Source organism: Protopterus annectens, chromosome 4.part0, assembly GCF_019279795.1.
Source record: "Protopterus annectens isolate FY-2018-M chromosome 4.part0, PAN1.0, whole genome shotgun sequence".
Classification (NCBI taxonomy): Eukaryota; Metazoa; Chordata; order Ceratodontiformes; family Protopteridae; genus Protopterus; species Protopterus annectens.
Window position 1 is genome coordinate 304,988,355 of NC_056733.1, and position 21,832 is coordinate 305,010,186.

General features: G+C 43.1%; 1 protein-coding gene across 2 annotated transcripts in view; it reads left to right on the plus strand.

The window, feature by feature from the left end:
- The window catches only part of RFC5 (replication factor C subunit 5), a gene marked incomplete in the record, with an annotated part of 1,139,084 nt that overhangs the window by 848,561 nt on the left and 268,691 nt on the right, over positions 1-21,832 (plus strand). For both annotated transcript variants that reach the window (XM_044068297.1, XM_044068298.1), the window contains 2 exon segments: positions 838-974; positions 5,161-5,240. In XM_044068297.1, the coding sequence (XP_043924232.1) occupies positions 838-974; positions 5,161-5,240 (217 nt within the window).

Genomic DNA, 21,832 nt, shown 5'->3' on the forward strand with positions numbered 1-21,832 from the left:
GTCATTTCTGTTCTATTCTAGAAAGGTACAAGATAATTTATTCTTGTGTAATACTGAGGGATGATTCCCAATGGAGTTTTTTTAACCATTCAGACCAACCACCTATGGGGATGTTACAGTAGAGTGGGTCAGTGCAAAGCAAACTTTAATAGATTTGAGAAAGGTGTTTCCCATTACATGGGGTACTGTGCCTGGTACATTAAGAAGTGCAAAGTCAGTGAAAATGTTGATGAGTACATGGGCATAAATGTTTACACCGTACAGTAAAACGAGCAGTTTTCCTTTCATGATCAAATATATTTTTGTAGCTGATATTGCTTCTGTCCTAGGGACATCTTTTCCTTTAGAAAGTTACTGAATTTCCCTAATATCCATCTGTCAGATTCCCAGGTGGGATTTCAAACAGTGCATTCTGTGTTAATCATGAAATCTTCAGCAAGTTTTTCTTTGATTGTAGTAAGCAGTATTTCATATTTTTAACTCTTGTACGTTACAGATATCTCAGAAGTGTGCCTTTTCTGTACCTGTGATTTTGCTGTTTGGGATTTGTCAGTAGCATATCTTCCGAAGCTCAACCGTAGCTTTATTGATGCGGTGGCTGTCCTACCTTCACGCTGTACATGTGTTAGAGTGAGAGGTCTAGTATACTTTTATAAGTGAGATGTGTGGCAGAGTTGCAACAGGCACAGTCCAACATTACTTGCTGTCTTAACTGAGAACTAATGTGTGAGCTACACGGCTTGCTGCAGTGAATCTCATTATTTCTTTCTTTGCTGCTATGTGTTTTGGTAGTAGATTCATTCCTGTCATCGTAACATTTTCTTTTTCTTTTCTTAGTTCAAAAGTTTATCAGTGAAGACAGACTGCCTCACCTATTGTTCTATGGGCCTCCTGGGACAGGGAAGACCTCCACCATTCTGGCCTGTGCCAAACAGCTGTATGGAGAACGAGAGTTTAATTCCATGGTTTTGGAGGTGAAGTATTTAGTGCTGCCATTTTGCAACCTTTGCCTGGGAAGCAAATTTTTTTGCTTTAAAGTTGATGCGAGACGGGTTTGTTTGTTGTCACGTGACTCGTTTTTCAGATGTACTGCATTTGATATTTCCTATTTTATATGTTTTACTGTGTTTGATGTGCGACTGTGTGAAACCTTTTGTAGGTCTCACCTGGATGAGTTGTCAGAGTGCAAGCATAAGATATTTTCTTTTCTTTTTGGGTGTGCAGGGCTGGAACAGGCCTGGATATTGTAATAATTGTGGAAATGTACATGAGGCACTTTTCCCACAAAGTATATTATCAGATATTCCTTCTGAAGTGAAAATGAACACTGGAAGTTTAAGGTTTTGCGTCTTTTTATTTATCTATTTATTTATTTTCCCCTAAGGTATTGCATCTTGTGTTCATAAACTGTTTGCTGAGCTGAGTCAGTAAATATACATTTGTATCAGCATCATTCACATCTTGTATGCTTTAAAAATTAACCTCTAGTTCAGCCTCCATTTGTAAGGAAACAAAATTGAATACTCATTTTATGTTTTGGTAAGAGTACTCAAAAACAAAAACAAAAAAAAAACTGAAATATATGCTGTTGTAATGTAAACACCATACGTGGCACACAACTGTATGCATTGTATGTGTGTCTGTGTTTTTAAGTCTTTGATGCCTTTTACATTTTATAAACTGGGAAAAGACCATCTTACTTTCTTACTTGTCCCTTTAAAAATGTGATAACTTTAGTAAATCAAAATAATAGGGTTTTTGGAGCGTGAATGGTGTAAGTCATTAAAGTATCCAAGCCCAGCCCCTTGATGTAGAGGGATGGAGTCCTAACTGTGGCCCTACTGATGTGCTTTTGTTTAACAGTGGAGTTGCTGCAGGATGGATAGGATAAAATGATAGCTGCCAAGTCGTCCACTGGAGAGGTGGATGGCAGTTTAGCTTACTGCATTGATGGCACCTACTGGTAGGTTGTGATCACCTCCAGAAGGGGGCCTGGCAGGCTTGTGGTGCTGAAGTTTACAGCAAATGCAAGCCATTGCTCGGGCTCTGAGTTAGGAAATGGGCTTTTCACCTAACCATCACCCCTCTGCAGAATGAATGGCTGGTAATGCCTCTTGAATGGGGAACAAATGGGACAGCTGATGATTCCTGGCTCTTATCCAAGAGAGAAATGACTGAGCCTATAAGGAGAAGGTAGGGGAGCCATTCAGTAAATCCCACAGTTTAAGAGGAGGACATGAAAATGTCCAAAAGGAATTGTTATATACAATTAAAATGTCACTAAATGAGCAGGGGAAAAAGGAAAAGGGGGGGGGGGTTACAGAAGATAGCATATCACCATGTGGTGTGTGTGCATTTGTAGTGTACACAATATGTAGGTGTATTGCTTTTAATGGACAAAGTATGATCACAAATCTTAGTGATGCTCTGGCTAGAGGACAACTTAGCCTTCAAGGTACCACGTCAGGTTGCTCTCTTTTTCTTTCAGTAGAAAGTAGCTGCTGTTCTGGTCAGCCATGGACCCTGAAATTGGTTGGTTACAGATGGACCACTTTTCTTTCTCCACTGTACACAGGGGCTAAAACTTGTAGCTAGATCGCAGCAGTTACTCATGGACATATTTTGAGCTGAAGCATTTTTTAATAGCTTCTCTTTTAATCCTGTTTCATTATATGCTGCCAGTCTAGTATTTGAAAATAAAATGTGTATAGTACAGGTGCAAATGATCACTCAACTAGCTTCAAAATGAAGGCTTCTCAGTTTATATTGATACATTTTTTGCATAGGTCGGAAACTCACAAAAAAGCATTTTGTACTTTCTCCCCAGACATTCAGTGCATTTCACGGTTTCTCCCTGATGCAGAAAATGTGGTTGTGATGTTAACCAGTTTTATCTTTTACTTTTGACTGTGATCTCTCATAACTGGTATTTGTCCTTGACCTTTTCCTCTTTAGAGTAACTGAGGTTATAGAAATTGGGAGTGAATATATGGGGTCCATGCATTATACACAACATCCTGCCCTCACTATTTTATAGCTAACTTCTCCAGATACGCTGCTGTATAAGAAATAGTATTTAATACCTGGACACCTCCTTACCAAAATTGCATACATATACCCTGCAATAAAGTGAGATTTGTACACATTCTAGGTTAAGGCTGTGTGATCTGTACATCACTGATTTTGGTACTCAAATTTAATTATTTTACAAGAAAAGTTATGCGCTACATCATGTTATGCATAAAACTAAATGGCTTGGTACATTCGAGATAAATTGAGGGATCTGCAATCTAGCATAGATGTCCTTTTTTCAGTTAGTTAATTTGAATAACTTTACAAAGTAACATAGCTAGGTACTGAGAGAGGAATATTTGCTCAGACCAAAAGTGCTTGTATTGTTGTATCTTTGTGTAGTAGAACAAAAAGCAGGAAATGTATATACTTGGAAAACAAATCTATATATTTGTTAGCTAGGTTTGTCCATGGAGTCAAAAAGCCGCTTTTTGGTAAAGTCCCACAAGAAAATGACCATTTTTCAGAAATGTGCACAAATGTTTTTTTATCAGTAAATGTTGATCAGCTTATCTACAAAAATGATGATGTTGCCACAATTTTATTAGATGGGCAAAGTATATTGTTAACTGAGGTGAAAAGCTTGGGGTGAGTGAATAGTACATAAATGTTGTAGAAAACATGGTGGCTTGCAAGACTGCTGTCATTTTATAAGTTGCTTTAGTGGCATAGGATAAAGCCCTGCCTGCAGCATTAGGGTTGGTATAATGGCTAAAGTCTTTACCTCGCACATAAGTATAGGGTTTGATTTTTAACCTTCAGTTATTGGCTAGGTTTGTAATTGTCTGCAGGCTGATAGCCTGGTATTTATCTATGAACCTATTCACCAAAATTTGATTAGTAACTCTGCTACCTGACAAAGCTGCTCTGGAGAGAGAGCTATATAGAAGAAAGAAGGAACAGAGCTTGCTTTTCTCTCTTGGAGGGGTGGGGTTTGGATGTTAGGGATGTGTTTTTAAGGTCATGCTTGCAGTGCGCCATTCCCAGTGGAGAACAAGGACGCTGACTGTACTGTTTTGCTTATATGGGTCCAGAATTATCCTAATGGCTTAAGCCTGTCTGCACACACCACTTATAGAAGTGCTAAAGTAGCATATATGAGTTCAGACTGAACTAAGGCAAGCCACTCCTCTATAGTTTACAGGTGGACTGCTCCCTATATATTTTTTTATTTTTATTTATTTTATTTAACATTTGATTCCTCCAACTGGGACAGAGCCCATTTTCAGCAGAGGCCCAGGGAGAAAAGCTCCAGACTTTGTCTTTGGAATGTGGGAGGAAACCAGAGCACCCAGAGGAAATCCACATGAATGCAAGGAGGACATGCAGACTCCACACACAAGACACTCCAGCCGAGAATCGAGCTGGAGAACCTGTTGCTGTGAGGCGACAACACTTAACCCCTGCACCAGTGCATTGCCCAGTTTTCACCGTAAGGGAACTAAATGGGCTAATTATAATCCACTGACAGGCGAGAATGGGTACAAGTACAGGATTCTTGTTTAGCCTAAGGATGCCCTAGCTCTCACACCATTTGAAAAATTAGACTGCTGGGGGTGAAGATAATGGAACCACTGTGCAGGTACAGAGGAGGATTAAAGCAAAAAAAAAAAAAAAGTGGTGGTTTGTTGATATGTATTTTTCTAACTATTAAGATTTTAATTTTTATGAGCTCAAAAGGGTTACAAAATTGCACTGGTTATTTTTTCCCCAGGAGTGTACATTTTTCCTTAGCATAAAGGAAATGTAACAGTTGCCATAAAAGTTTATCTTGTGCGTGCAATTAACTTTCCACTTGTAAAATATTTCATGGTTTTGCTGCACCTAACGTTTCTTAACATTTTACTGAAATGCAGAAATTACTTTTAAGTGTATGACAACCATTGCTTATCCTAAAGGACACACATCATTTGAGAGGACATCCAGTTTGTTTGTAGTATAAGTATACATGTTTGTATAAGTTGGTGTTGTGCTGAAGTTTTATTTTTGTTTTATATATTTTTAAACATACAGTTAGTAAAAGTGATAAAAGATTGACAAGTTCTGAATAGCAGTACTGAACTCCATGTCCATATTTTTTTATTCTAGCTGAATGCCTCTGATGATCGAGGTATTGATATTGTACGAGGACCAATCCTGAATTTTGCAAGTACAAGGACTATTTTTAAGTAAGCCGATACCTGCTTCTAAAATATATTTACTGAGATAAAAAAATGGCTTTTTTTGAAAATATTTTGGAGGTTAGGACTTTGAGGGTCTAGTATAAGATTTCTTAGATGCCTGTAAATTGCTGACTTAGGATGTTCTTGATAGCGGGAAAATAGCTGCCATAGGGGGAATGAGATTTTACAGGGCCTGTACTTAATGCAGACATTCAACGTTTAGAGAAGTGTTGCCTGGTAATAACTGCGCTATATTAACAATCAGTTGCACACTTTTCTGTTGACTGAGACAGTAAACTGTGGTAGTTCCTGGATAAGTCTGTCAAATGCTCCTTTCCTGGTCTGATGGGCATACGACTATGTGAAGCAGTTGTGCTGGGGTTGTTGCAGAAGAGCAGACTGCTGTACTAATACCACCCATGCTGCAGCATGAGATAACACTGAATTCTTAACTGTATAGTTCATAGGTGTGTACTAGGCTAATGACCACTGGGGCCTTTTTAAGCCTAGCTATGCATCTCAACCCTCTGAAAAGTTCTGGTACCCTTTTTAAGCAGGGGCTTGGGGAATGAAACCTTTACAAGCAGGGTTCTGGGACATGGCTGCCTGTGTCCATTAGAGACACAGGTGTCAAACCAGGGATGAATTTTCGGATACCCATGCAATTGTTCAAGTTACACTTGAATTGGGTTAGGGAGGAACTCTGCTTCACATGGATTGGGGTGTCTGTTCCAGAAAAAGTAGTAGTCTCTGGGATACATACCTGTCCCTCCAGCAGGTCCTCTTTACATCACAAACCAGGTTTAAGTCTTTAGAATGGGTAATTCTGGTGCTGTTTTTTGCTAATATGTAGAAGGTCCTTCAGAATGGGGTCTGATAATGCCCTGTATGCCACGCATAGATCTCCCCTCAACAGCCTGCCGAAGACAGAATACAGGAATATGGCTTTGAGGCGGTCTGCACAGGACATGTTATTTGTATTCCGTATTCCTTTAGTGAGGAACCTCTGCAGATGTTCCGGTTGTTGGATGTGTTTGGTTAGGTACTTACCACAGGGGCACTGTACGCAGTGCTGATGAGTGCCGAATACAGTGCAACCTTAAATGTCATATTTTTGTTTATAAGTTGCACAACACAGAATAATTTCTTTATTACCATCGACACATGATGTTCAAAGGCTAGACTACCGTCTGTGTTTCCCCACTACATTTCCTTTTTAGAAGCATACCCTTCTCTTTCACTCTTCTTGATGAACCCTCCCTGTTAAGGCAAGACTGAGACATATTCTTATTTTAAATTCTGACCATCTGAGGCACAATGAATACAGAGATGTTCTTCGTGTTTCACTGTTGCAGTCATAACTGTAGGGTGCTCCTGCCGGCAGGCAGCCCGAGGTCGGCCAGAATCCCAAAGTCTGGGTCTGGCGTCGGCTGTATAAGCTAGTATCCCGACGTCAGGACGCCTTGGTACATAGCCCTCAGCCGACGCCATCTTCTCCAGTCTTTCTTGCCGTGCGGTGGAAAGCAGCTCGCAAAACGTTGGTTGGCGATTTTCGAACAGCGTATTTGGTTGTTGTCGGTCCGAAGTTGTTACTTCTCTTCTCAAAGCTAAGTACCCGCTAGAATCTTTTCTTGTTCCTCCGATGTCAGAAAAAGTTAATAATTGTATAGCGTGGGAAACAAATACCTCATAAAGATTTCCACTCTTACTGTCTACCTTGCTTAGGCCCTGACCACGACGTTTCTTGTTGTCGGTTCTGTGCCAGGTTCAACTCTCGTACTATCAGGCGCAGGTACGATTGGGCTTTAAATTATTTTGGCAGACGCTTCAATTATAGAATGTCGTCGGACACTACCGGAGTTCAAAAGAAGCGCAAAGACAAAGACAGGCCTCCGAGGTCCAAACAGGACTCGTTGCAGCTGGAGCCAGCGTCCGGTTCGGCTGTCGTCAGTGAGGCGCTTTTGCAGCCCCTGTCGTTCGCCACTTCTGAACCGATGGCCGATACGGACTCCCATGGGGAGCCATCGAGGCCCACTATTTTAACTGCTGCAGGACCTTCGGACGTCGCTCCTTCAGATGGGTCCGGAACCGCTGTGCAGGTACCGGCTTCTGAGGGGGTTTTCAGGCCTACTCACATCACTATTTCAAAGGCAAAGGCAAAGACAAAGACTCCTACTAAGTCTAAAGTTCCAGCTCAAGCTGCTTCTGAATCCACTCCCAAGACACAAAAACAATTATTGAGGATGGCTGAAGATTTGCTTACAATGATTAGGGGTTCTCACCCTCCTGAAAAAAGGCCTCGACAGGATGTTACTCTGGATTCCTCTGACCAGGCTTCTGTATCTTCTGTTTCTTCCTCTGATCAGGACTATTCCTTTCCCCCTTATGAGGATTCGGATGCTGAGGATTCTTTGCCCTCGGCCTCTCCGCCTGAGGATTTTTCTTTTGGGGAAACCTTGCATGAGATGAGGGAACATTTTCATTGGGAAGGACAGGAATATTCTGCTTCCAAAAAGAGGCTTAGAGAATTTCTTCTTCAGCATAGGCCTTTAGCTATCCCGCCTGTCTTGGACATTGTAGATGATGCTTTTTCTGAGGCTAATTTGAATCCTGATTCCATGCCTCCTGCTCCTTCTAAGCCTGATAGATTTTATAGGGTTCCTGACTCTCATTTATTTTTATTTAAAAACCCTTCTGCAGATCCTGAAACTATTTCTCAGGGCTCTAAGGCTGCTAAGGTTGCTACTTCTAAAAATCCTATTCCCTCTGAGAAGGATTCTCGTGCTTTAGACAGGTGGGGAAAAAGGTATATACTTCTGCTACCCTGTCTGTAAGGGCTTTAAATTGCCAGTTTCATATGTTTAAATATCAGCAATTTCTTTTGTCTGTTTTAAAGCAAAAGCTTGCTTCCCTTCCTGCTTGTGCAGAGGATAAGGAACTTCAGGATGTTTTGCATGCTACTGAACAGGTTAACAAGCATAGCTTACATTGTGGTTTTGATGCTTTGGATGCTTCCTGCAGGGCTGCTGCCTCTGGTACTGTGATTAGGAGACATGCCTGGCTTCGTGAACAAAGTTTACCTGAACAGGTTAAGGCTAAGTTATTAGATGCCCCTGTTCAACAGGATGTTCTTTTTGGTTCTAAGGCTGAGGAAGTTATTTAAAAGATGGAAGAAAAGGCAAAGTCCATGCAGACTGTAAAAGATTTCTTGCAGGTTCAGCCTCCTAGATTTTCCAGGAATTGGCCCTCTAAAAATTGGTCCTTTCCCACGTCTGACAGGCCTCAAAGGGGAAGATATAGACGCTCCAGAGGTCGTGGTCAAGGCCAGACTTCTTGCAGATCTAGGCAATGGACTGCTTCTTCACCTAGGAGGGGAGAAGACAGATCCCAATCTCAAAGAAAGCAAACTCAATGACTCTCTTGGTTGGGCTTCAGGACCCCTTTACCTGGACGCCCCTCTCGGAGGAAAACTGTCTCTTTTACAGAAATTGGACTCATATTACCCGACTCATATTACCCAGGACAGATGGGTATTGGATGTGATTTTAAAAGGTTACAAGTTCCACTTTCACACTTTGCCAAGGACTCACGGTTGGCCAGATCTGCCAAAACTTCAATGGTCAGAGGCCTTAACTCAGGTGGATGCTCTTCTGGCCATGAGAGCCATAGAGCCTGTTCCACTCTCGGAAATGGGAAAAGGGTTTTATTCAAGGCTGTTTCTGGTTCCTAGAAAACAAAACTCATGGAGACCTATTCTGGACCTTTCTGTGTTAAACACCTTTTTGGAAATTCCAAAGTTCAAGATGCTTACTCTGCAACAGCTAATTCCAATGCTCTCTCAGGACGCCTGGATGGTGACATTGGACTTAAAGGGAGCCTATTTGCATATCCCTATCAGACAAGAACGCAGGAAATTCCTCAGGTTCAAGGCAGGTTCGAGGCACTTTCAATTCTCTGTTCTGCCCTTTGGTTTATCTACTGCCCAGAGTCTTCACCAAGTGCCTGGCACCAGTAGTGGCTTACTGCAGACTTCAGGGGATCCAGATTTACCCCTATTTGGACGACTGCCTTATTCAGGCAGACAGCAAAGATCTTCTGCTTCAACATCTGGACTTTGTTCAACGTCTTCTCCTACTACTGGGATTCTCAGTGAACATAAAAAGTCACATTTGATCCCTTCTCAACAAATGGTATTCTTGGGAGCCCTCTTAAATACAACCTTACAAAGGGCCTACCTCACTCCAGAAAAACAAACTCAGCTGGCTTCTACTTTCAACACCTTGGCAACTCTATCTCAGCTCACTGCAAGGAAATTCCTGCAGGCTCTGGGCTACATGGCTTCCTGCATTCTGTTGATTCCAAACGCAAGGCTTCACATGAGAAAGCTTCAATGGTATCTGAAAAGTGTATGGTCACAGCACTACCACGATCTGGATATTCTGATTCCTCTGATCCCCTGCCTCCAGAAGGAGTTCCTCTGGTGGTCCAGGGCATGCACGTTAAACGAAGGAAAACCTTTTCGTCTCCCTCAGCCTACTCAAATCCTAACCACGGTCACCTCGGATTATGCTTGGGAGCACACTTTCTAGACAATTGCCAGCAGGGAACCTGGTCAAAGGACCATCTTCACTGGCACATCAATCTGAAGGAAATGTTGGCAGTTCAAAATGCCCTTTTAGCCTTCAAAAACCTTTTACAACCAGGGCCTCTGCTAATTCACAGACACCACCACGGTCATGTGGTACATCAACAAGCAGGGGGGTTCTCATTCATACCCCCTTTGCAGACTAGCTATGGGTTTATGGGACACAGCTCTAAATTTGAATCTGCATCTCCAGGCTCAATTCATTCCAGGGAAACAGAATCTCTTAGCAGACAGCCTGAGCAGAAACATTTCAGATCCTCACGAATGGATGCTAAACACCAACTTGTTCAACAGGATTACTGCAGTTTGGGGATGTCCCCAGATAGATCTGTTTGCATCCCATCTCAATCATCAGCTGCCTCGCTTTTGCACCAGGTCCTTCCACAAAACAGCATGGAGAGTGGATGCCCTGTCCTTCAGCTGGAGAAGCCTGTCAGCATATGCCTTCCCTCCTCTTCCTCTACTGCCTTGGGTACTACTGAAGATAGAGCAGGACAAGCCCAAGTTCCTCATCTTGATTGCTCCAAATTGGCCTCGACAGTTTTGGTATCCAACCTTAAAGCTCCTGATGTTATGTGATCCTATCTCGCCTACATTCTGACTGATGGGTTCGGAGCCGATCCCTCGGCTCCGACTCGGCACGCTTATGCCAAAGAGCGAAGTCTCTTATTGGCTGAGCTTACTATATCCCAGGATGCACCACTACCATTCCCCCAGATCTCGTTTGCCGCTAACTAGCGAAGACGTGGTCTCGAGCTGGCTGAGCTGAGTAGTATTTTACTTACTTTTTTCTGTCAGAAATTTGCTGTTCCTGTCATAAAAAGCTGTTTTAACGGCTACTCTGTGCTTTGTGTAGTGATTGGAGTTTTTTTTGTGAAAACTTGTAGTGTGATTGGGCGTTGGTTCTGATTTCAGGCCTCCTTCATCTGTAGGGCCTTTCCCGGTCAGTCAACCCCTCTCAAACCTTTGGGGTTTAAGATCCCCTTGAGTTTATTGTTGTTACCGGATTGTTTAAATCGGCAGTTGTAAACTGATTTTTGTAGTGTCAGTTAAGTCAAGTGTTGTTCTTGCTGTCAGAGAATTACTGCATTATTGTCATAATGTCTCAGAATCCTAGGCCTTCGGGCTTTAAAAAATGCACCAAATGTAATTTTAAAATGTCCATCACAGATGACCACTCTCTCTGTTTATTGTTTGGGTGCAAAACATTTACAAGAGTCATGCAGCGTGTGTCACGCTTTTTCCTCGAGGGTCCTCCAGGAGAGGAAAAATAAACTCATTCTTAAAGGCTTAATAAAACCCTCCTTTGAAGAAGCTTTAGCATCCTCTCCTTCTCCAGCTAAAGAAAGGCGCCGGCTCCGACCGGTCCGTCGGATCCGACCGCCAAAAGACATAGGCAGGCTTCTCCTTCGGCTCCAAGGACTTGGAGCCGAGGGCGGAACGTCTGCCTCGATGCCACCAGTCTCGACTCCTCTGGCTTCGGAGCCGATGGCTGGGGCATCGAGGCGGGTCATCTTCGTCGGCTCCACTGGTCTCGGAGCCGACAAAGGTTGCCCGCTCAGACACTTCCTCCTCGGCGCCGAAGTCCTCCTCTGCACCGATGGAAACTAGTGTGGGTATTCCTTCGGCGCCGATAGTCATCGAGTCGCCTCGGAGCCGGTCCCCTAGCCCTTTGGGGCCGTTGGAGAGGCCATCTCGAACCCGTTCAGTATCCTCTAAGTCATCGAGGATGTCGGATTCGGATATAGACAGGGTGCTCCAAAGACTGTTCCAGTCCCCAGTCTTTCAAAAATTTGTTTCGGCTCTGACCCAGTTGGCTTCGGAGCCGATAGCCCATGCCCATCTCATTGCTATTCCTCCTCCGACTGCTTCGGCTCCGTCAGAGCAGGTGCTGTTGGAGCCGGTGGAGATCTTAGGGTCGGCTCCGACCCTTACTCCAACCCCGGCCTTCGGGTCCGAGTTTGGTACACGGACTTCTTCGGCTGGACCTGGGGGTGATGTTTCGGGACCTATGCTATCGGTTCCGAGCCTCCCTCTCGGTGCTTCGGCTGCGGGACTTCCGTCTGCTATCATGGCTCGGGGACGGACACTCCCAGGATTCTGGGGTCCGGCTTTCAGAGCTATGAGGAGTGCCTTGGCCAAGTCTTCTTGCCATCTCTCCGGCTTTACCGGCACCTTCCTGGGCGTGGAGACTGGGTCTTTGGCAGTTCCCTGTCCGTAGGCAGCGGAGCCCTGGGCCTGAGGTTACCCCATTGGGGTTCCCTCCTCCTGAGGGTTCTTGAGTTGTCTTCAGAGGAACCCCCAAGGAAGAGATCGTGCAAGAGGAAGCACGTGGACTCCCCAAGTCTATTACATCTGACACTGATCTTGATGATGCGGAGGGGTCCCCGAAGTCGTCCTCGGATGATGTCTCATTTGCAGACATCTTAGAGATCCTCAAACAACGAGGCTGGATATCCAAACCCCCCTCTGCTGATGAGTCAGTGCTCCTCAAGGCCTTTGGGGCTCAGCCCTCCGCCTCCTGGGTGTCTCCGCCCTTCGAGCTCCTGGATTTAGTTTGTCGAAGGGCGTGGGAACATCCAGATACCGTGGAACCAGTCCCTTCTCGTCCTAACAAATTTTTGTCTGCCCCACCCGAGAAGGAGTTCCTGACTAAAGGCGTGGCTGTAGATGCCATGGTGGTGGCATCTGCTACACAACAGGACGTGGCAGAGGCTTCAACGTCCGTCCATCCTCCTAATAAGGAGTCTAGGAGCATGGACCGCACGGAAGCGCACCCTGACTTCAGCGGCCTTTACTTTAAGGTCCCTGAATTATTTGGCACATTTTACCAGGCTTCAGAGGGATCTGGTCAAGGAGCTGTCAGATTCCCTCTCGGTAACCTACCTGAGCAGCTAGCCCAGTCGGTTAGCTCTCAGTTGGCTATCCTTACGTCAATTTCTAACTCGTCCATGAGGCTCATTTCATATGCGGCCGAAGGCGGGTAGAGCGGCAGGCACAGGCGTGGCTCACGGAGACAAGCCTGGCTCCGCTTGTGTCAGTTCTGGAGGCCTTCAAGTCTTCCTTCACGACGCTCCCTTTGATGGGTCCTCTTTGTTTGGACCTAAGGTTAAAGACACCCTTACCCGCTGTGAGCAAGAGGGAAAAACTTTATCTGCCGTAGGTGCCCGTTATTCCACTCCCTTTCGGCCTTATCCCAAGGCTAAAGGAGGAGGGAAGATGTGGTTCCGTAAATCACGTAAGTTTTTTCCTCAACAGCAGGAAGATTCCCCTTCCAGAGGCAGAGGACGGGGAAATTTTTCTGGGAGACGCCGTCCCAGAGGCGGCAGAGGGCCCCGCAATTCTGGAGACCGCGAGTCCTTTTGTGGTTCTTCAGCCTCCCACACCTCATGAGGGATTGCCCGGCTGTGCTGCTCCGGAGCCAGTCGGGTGCCGTTTTGCCAAGCACCTAAAAGCCTGGGAGTCAATCACTCAGGACAGATGGGTGCTTCGGATCATTGCCGGAGGTTACACCATCCCATTCACATGCTCACCCCCACCGTCCAAAAAAATCCCGGACCCACCACCCAGTCAAAGGGAAATTGCAGCCGCAGAAGCTTTAAAGCTGCTAGAAAAAGGAGTCATCCAACCGGTCCCCACAGACCAGATCGGATCCGGAAATTACTCGAGGTTCTTTTTAGTGCCAAAAAAGACAGGGGACCTGAGACCAATATTGGATCTCAGCAGACTAAACCAATCCGTCACGAAATCCAAATTCGAATGGTCACGTTACAATCCATTCTCCCATTGTTGGAGAAGGATGTTTGGATGTGCTCCATAGACCTCAAGGACGCCTATTATCACATACCGATACATCAGGCGTCCAGGAGGTATCTGCGCTTCAGCCTGGGAGACGGTCATTTCCAATTTTGTGCACTGCCCTTTGGTCTCACCACAGCCCCAGGGTGTTCACCAAGTGTTTGGCAGTAGTGACTGCTCACCTGAGGAGTCTTGGATTCCAAGTGTTTCCCTATCTGGACGACTGGCTCCTGACTGCCACCACCAGGCATCTACTAATGGACAACCTCAAAGCCACCATCTCCCTGGGTGCTACCCTGGGAATTACATTCAATTGGTCAAAGTCTGTCTTGCTGCCCTCTCAGCGCATAAGGTTCATAGGAGCAGAGATAGACTCAAGATTGATGCGCGTTTTTCTTCCTACCGAAAGGATCCAAACTTTACAAGGCCAGGTTCAAGCCCTGATTTCAAGATCCAAAGCCCCAGCCAGGATGGTCCTACAAGTTTTAGGTTCGATGTCTGCCACGGTTCTTCTAGTTCCTCTGGCAAGATTGCACATGAGGATTCTTCAGTGGCTATTGTCAACTCAATGGTCCTTTCAGGACCTTCCCCTCAATCATCCCATTATGATTACAGAAACATGCAGACGGGACCTTCGCTGGTGGCTTCAGACATCCAATCTAAATCAAGGAAGTCCTTTTGTTATTCCCTCTCCAGTGGTCACCCTGACGACAGATGCCTCCCAGACAGGGTGGGGGGGGCATTGTCTGGGCAGGATAGTTCAGGGCTCCTGGCTTCCAGACGAAACTCTTCTCCACATCAATGTATTGGAGATGAGGGCTGTACTTCTGTCCCTACAGGCCTTACACAAGTTTCTCCCTCAGGGCATAATCGCCATCCACACAGACAACATGTCGGTGGTCTGGTATCTGAACAAACAAGGAGGGACCAGATCTTACCCCCTTTGCAGAGAGGCCATGAGGGTGTGGGAATGGGCTGTAGCTACCAGCCGTTTCTTGGTAGAGACCCACATTCCGGGGAAATCAAATATATTGGCAGACAGATTAAGCAGAACAATTCTCTCTCCTCACGAGTGGTCCCTAAACGAGACAGTAGCAGCTCAGGTTTTCAGGAGATGGGGGACGCCGTGCTGCGACCTATTTGCAACACCACTAAACACGAAGTGCAAAAGGTTCTTCTCCTTGACTCCACATCAAGGAGAAGCAGCTATGGATGCTCTAGCACAACCTTGGCCAACAGGGCTACTTTATGCCTTTCCTCCGATTCCACTTCTCTCCAAAGTCATTCAAAAAGCTTCTCAATTGGGGTCCACAATGATACTGATTGCTCCATACTGGCCTCGTCAGGTATGGTTTCCCTACCTGAAGAAACATGCGGTGGACGATCCTTGGACTTTAGACCTAACTCCGGATCTGTTAATTCATCAGTCGGGACGACAGCATCAGTCCCTTCACTCCTTGAAGTTGACAGCTTGGCTCCTCCACTTCCGACTTTAGTCAGAAGTCACACATTAGACCCGGAAGTTATTCACATTTTATCTTCAGCCCACAAACCCACCACTAAGAAATTGTACCTCAGTAAGTGGAAGAGGTTTGCTATCTGGGCTCAACTCAAGGGCTTAGACCCCATCACTGCTCCAATCCCAGAGGTTTTGAAATTCTTAACATCCCTCTTTAATCAAGGATCTTCTGTCTCTACTATTAAAGTCCAACTAGCGGCTATCTCTAAATTCCACGAATCCATGGATCCTCCATTGATGAGCATCAGACTATGCAAAACTTTCATTAAGGGTGCAGGCCTGTTAAGACCCCCAGTTTTTCATCCTGCGCCTCCGTGGGATCTTGATTTGGTGCTTCGTGCATTAACATCTTCCCCTTTCGAACCAGCTGCTACATGTGAGTTAAAATATCTGTCTTGGAAAACTGCCTTCTTAGTTGCAATTACTTCTGCAAGAAGAGTTTCAGAGCTTCAAGCCCTGTCTATTAAACCACCGTATTTGATTTTCCACAAGGATAGAGTATCACTTAGGCCTAATCCATCCTTTGTCCCAAAGGTCTGTTCTAATCTCTGTCTCCAACAATCTCTAGAGCTACCAGTTTTCTTCCCAAAATTCTCCAATGAAGCAGAATACACTCTCCATAAATTGGATGTTCACAGGCAATTGCGCTTCTATTTAGACAGGACTCAGCAATTTCGTAAGTCAGACCAGCTGTTTGTGTCCTTCTCAGACAATAAATTGGGTAAAACCATCACAAAAGCTACTATCTCCAAATGGATTAGAGATTGTATAACTCAGGCTTATTCTTCTCGGAATAAGCAACTTACAACATCTATGAAAGCACACTCTACCAGAGCTATGGCGACTGCTATAGCTTTTCATTCCAAGCTCGCTATATCGAGATTTGTGCTATGGCTACTTGGTCCAATCCGCACACTTTCATTTCCCACTATAAATTGGATGTGGCATCTAAAGGCGAGCATCATTTGGTTCCATGGTACTCAGGAGTGTTTTCCAGTGAGCCACCCAGGATTCAGGTGCTAGGGATGCTGTCCCATCAGTCAGAATGTAGGCGAGATAGGATCACATAACATCTTTTAGTTATGTACTCACCATAACTTCAGATGTTTGGGATCCATCTCGCCATTCCTAATACCCACCCTCCTTCCCCCTGCCTTGGAGATCAGAAGAGATTGAACGGTTTTGAGTTCTACTGTTTTATCTTGTTTCATCTGACGATGTTATATAAGCAGTGCGTGCATGTGTGCATGTATGCGGACAAACTAGATCTGGGGGAATGGTAGTGGTGCATCCTGGGATATAGTAAGCTCAGCCAATAAGAGACTTCGCTCTTTGGCATAAGCGTGCCGAGTCGGAGCTGAGGGATCGGCTCCGAACCCATCAGTCAGAATGTAGGCGAGATGGATCCCAAACATCTGAAGTTATGGTGAGTACATAACTAAAAGTTCTCGGGGCCTCCTTGGATTCTTCCACTGAACCCTTCGCTTCTGTCCCAGCATCAGGGTCAGTTACTACATTCCAATCTCAAGACCCTTTGCTTGGCAGCTTGGCTCTTCAAAGGAATTTGATTTCCTCTAGTCTTCCCAAACAAGTTTTGGATGTTCTTTTGGAAGCTAGACGACCTAGCACTAGGAAATCTTATGCCTCTAAATGGAAGAGGTTTTCTATTTGGATGCAGGACCGAGGCTCTGATCCTCAGGTTCCTGATCTCTCCTCTATTTTGCTTTACCTTTCGGAACTTTTATCTAAAGGACTTTCCTTTTCTTCCATTAAGATTCATGCTTCTGCTATCTCTGCGCATTTCAGTTCTGATCCTCCTGTTTTTTCACATCCCTTGGTGAAGCAGTTCTTGAGAGGGGCTAAAAATTGCGGCCTCCAAGGACCCCTCCTGTCCCTGCCTGGGATCTTAACTTACTTTGCCTCCTTTTGAGCCTGCTGCATCTTCAGATATTAAGTTTCTATCCTGGAAGACTGTTCTTTTGTTAGCATTGACCTCTGCCAGAAGGGTCTCAGAGTTGCAAGCTCTCATGGCTGTGGAACCATACCTTATTTTCCATCAGGACAGAGTATCCTTGAGGACCAATCCTACTTTCATGCCTAAGGTGATTTGTAAGTGGCTTTGAATCAGACAATTCACCTTCCTACTTTCTTTCCAAATCCTCAAAATAAAGGGGAAAGGATTTTGCATTCATTGGATGTGCACAGACAGTTACGATTTTACTTGGACAAGACTAAAGATTTCAGAAAGTCTAACCAATTGTTTGTTTCCTTTGCTTCCAGTTCTCTTGGAAAACCTATTTCTAAACAAACTATTTCCAAATGGATTGCTTGTGGAATCAGATTTTGTTACACTCATCATGGGAAACAGTTTCCAGGGACCATTAGAAGTCATTCTACTAGAGCAGCTGCTACTTCTACTGCTTTCCTCGGAGTCCCTACCAAGGATATCTTGGAAGCTGCCACTTGGAGTTCTGTGCATACTTTTTCCAAGCACTACAATCTCCCCTTGTTTTCTAAGTCTAGGGCAGGCTTTGCCTCTGCTGTCTTGCAGGGTATTCTTGCCTCCCCTTCTTCTATCTAAAGCCTCCTCCCTCTCTACACTGCTTTGGGATTCAACCCTACAGTTATGACTGCAACAGTGAAACACGAAGAACATAGTACAGTTGTGTACACCTACCATAAATGTAGATGTTCGAGTGTCTTCACTGTTGCAGTCGGTTCCTCCCTCCTATCCCCTCTTTCTCTCATATTTGTGGTGTATTTGTGTTTCCTTGTTGGATTCATTTTTGATTTGTTGGGGACTTCTGACATCTAGGGCAAGAAAGGCTGGAGAAGATGGCGTCGGCTGAGGGCTATGTACCAAGGAGTCCTGACGTCGGGATACTAGCTTATACAGCCGACGCCGGACCCAGACTTTGGGATTCTGGCCGACCTCGGGCTGCCTGCCAGCAGGAGCACCCTACAGTTATGACTGCAACAGTGAAGACACTCGAACATCTACATTTATGGTAGGTGTACACAACTGTACTTTCCACAGACTGTGACTTCTTACACTGCCCCCCCCCCCCCCATTAAAAGTACCAGGCTCACAACATACCCTCCTTGATGGACTGAAGCATCTGTCAACTTTTCCCTGCAAAAACTACAATATAACTGTTCCTTCCTGAGTCACGTGTATACCCCAGCTGCATTATAGGAATCAACAAACAGTAATAGCCCCCCCCCCCCATTGCTGCTGCGATGGATTCCAGCAGTCCTTTTTTCCCTTTCTCCTGTAGTATTAAAGACCTGAGCTGCAATAAATTTGCAAATGGCAGTACCATGGGCAGTTTCTACAGTCAACTGTAGCACTTCAGCATGACATGCATTTCCAGTTATTGGCACCACTTTCAGCTGTTGGTGATGGATATATCAAGGGAAGAGTAAACAAGGATAAAGGTCTGCTCATTATAAGTAAACTTTGCTATCTTGAATGCTTTGTTTATTGCATATGTCAATTTCTTCCTTGGTGCTACATGGCTTGTCTGAGTATGTCACTATCCTTGTGAGAAACTGTTCTGGCCTGTTCGTGGCCCTGTCACACGAGGTTGAAAAGCTGTAGTTCTATAGAGGTGAATACCTGAAATGCCAAGGCAACACTTAACAGTTTGATCTGTTGTTGTCGGTCTTCCTCTATTCTTGACTTCTGGGTTACAGTTGTGATCCTCAGAACTGATCCGGCCATTAAACAGCTCACATCAGCCAAAAAAAAACTCTCGAGCTAAAAGTGTACCCACAATGCCTCTCTCTACATTACCCCAGATCTTATTTGCCGCTCTTACAGCAACACGCATCAGCCGACTCCTGTCTTGAAGCGAAGTAAAAATTTATTGTTTTCTTGTAATCTGTCATTAGTGCTTTCTACTTATAGTTCTACTTTAGTCTGCCCTCTAGCAGTGAGTGTGTTTCCCCTTCCTTTTACCATTGGTATTGCTAATTACCATTGTTGGTAGTCCCCCCCCCCTACCATTAGGTCATCTCGCTACCATTGCTGATAGTGTCTTCCCTTGTAGTGTGAGTATTTTTTGTTTGTTTGTTCTTTCTCCTTCCCTTTCTGCCTCTCCTAGTCTATTTTACGGCACTGGCAGATGAATCAAAAGTTACCACAACTGGTTTAAACCAATATAAAGAGTGCGGCAGGAAAAAATGCCAACTGCTGGACATGAATGTGTACTGTTTGGGTGCGTCCCATTTGTATATTGAGTGCTGTATCTGCCAGAGTTTCAGTAATAGAGCCCTAGTAGAGCGTAGAAACAAGCTCATCCTCAAAAGGCTTCTTAAAGCCCCTTTTGAAGAAGCCTTGTCCAAGGACAACGAGTCTTCTCTGGTACTAAAACTTCTCGTTGGGTGCCGACATCTCCTTTGGCACTAACTCAAAAAACGAACTTTAAACTCAAAATGTGAAAAACAAAAAACTCAGAGGTATATCCAGGCAACACAGAATGCACTCCAACACAAGTGTTTAGCGCTTTCATTCACTAAATTTAATTTGTGAACTTCTTCAGAAAAACACCCACCCACCCAAGTTCCCTTAAATGCTTAAAAAAAGGAAATGACATCACAATAAATTATTTTTTGGAATCAAATTTTTTGGAATCAAATCTATCAATAAAAATGTATCACACATTATTACTATATATTGTAAAACATTTTCGTGATAAAAATGTTATTAATGTAAATATATTCATTTTTGTATATCAAAATATATATATATGTGTGTGTGTGTGTGTGTGTGTGTGTGTGTGTGTATATATATATATATATATATATATATATATATATATATATATATATATATATATATATATATATACACATATATGTGTGTACTATTCCTTTAAAATAACAACGTTATTCCTGACATCAAAAACATGTGTCATCCTATGCCTTATTAAAATATTTAACTAAAATATGTTTTCTTGTTTACCTATTGGACAAAAAACATTTCAAATTAATAGATTCATTTAATCCAGGTAACCTATCTGCAGCTAAACAAAGCTGCCATATGTTCCTTTACATTCCAAAATGTTGTTCAAATCCCCTCCAAATGGCACTTCGTTTACTTTTTCTATTACTGAAAATTCGAAATTTTTTAAAATTTGGACAACCAACTGCATGTTTAGCCAAAGAATTTAACACATCCTTGTTCTTAATGGCTAAATGGTGCTCGTATATTCTCCGCTTTAAACTTCTCTTTGTTTTCCCTATGTAGTAATGATCACATGATACACAACATGCAATATATACCACACATTCTGAATTACAGTTAAAATATACTTTGGGCCATATTGTGTAATTTAAGCAATTTATAGACACAAAGGAACTATTGCTGATGAATCTGCATTGTTTGCAGTTCTGACATGCAAAAGTTCCTTTTTTGGTACTTGCAGTTCTAGTACTAACATGATGTTTTTTATTGTCTATTTCTAACATAGACTTTATATTGACCACCCTTTTATAGGTAAACCTAGGTACTAATCCTATTTTCATAACTAGTTCTTTATTTCCAAGTAAAACTTTCCAGTTGTTGTGAATGATGTCCCTTATATACCCCATTTCATTTACTATGGGTAACCCAACTGTAACATTTCATTTCCACTACCCAAAAAAGGAACTTTTGCATGTCAGAACTGCAAACAATGCAGATTCATCGGCAATAGTTCCTTTGTGTCTATAAATTGCTTAAATTACACAATATGGCCTAAAGGATATTTTAACTGTAATTCAGAATATGTGGTATATATTGCATGTTGTGCATCATGTGATCATTACTACATAGGGAAAACAAAGAAGTTTGAAGCAGAGAATATATGAGCACCATTTAGCCATTTAGAACAAGGATGTGTTAAATTCTTTGGCTAAACATGCAGTTGGTTGTCCAAGTTTTAAAAAAATTTTGAATTTTCAGTAATAGAAAAAGTAAATGAAGTGCCATTTGGAGGGGATTTGAACAGCATTTTGGAATGTAAAGAAACATTATGGCAGCTTTGTTTAGCTGCAGATAGGTTACCTGGATTAAATGAATCTATTAATTTGAAATGTTTTTTGTCCAATAGGTAAACAAGAAAACATATTTTAGTTAAATATTTTAATAAGGCATAGGATGATGCATGTGTTTGATGTCATGAATAATGTTGTTATTTTAAAGGAATAGTGCACACATATATGTGTATATATGTGTATATGTATATATATATGTGTGTGTGTGTGTGTGTGTGTGTGTGTGTGTGTGTATGTGTGTATATATATATATATATATATATGTGTGTGTGTGTGTATATATATATATATATATATATATATGTGTGTGTATATATATGTGTATGTATATATGTGTATATATATATATATATATATATATATATATCTATTTTGATATACAAAAATGAATATATTTACATTAATAACATTTTTATGACGAAAATGTTTTACAATATATAGTAATAATGTGTGATACATTTTTATTGATAGAAATTTATTTGATTCCACAAAATAATTTATTGTGATGTCATTTCCTTTTTTTAAGCATTTAAGGGAACTTGGGTTGGTATGTCTGTTTTTCTGAAGAAGTTCACAAATTAAGTTTAGGAATGAAAG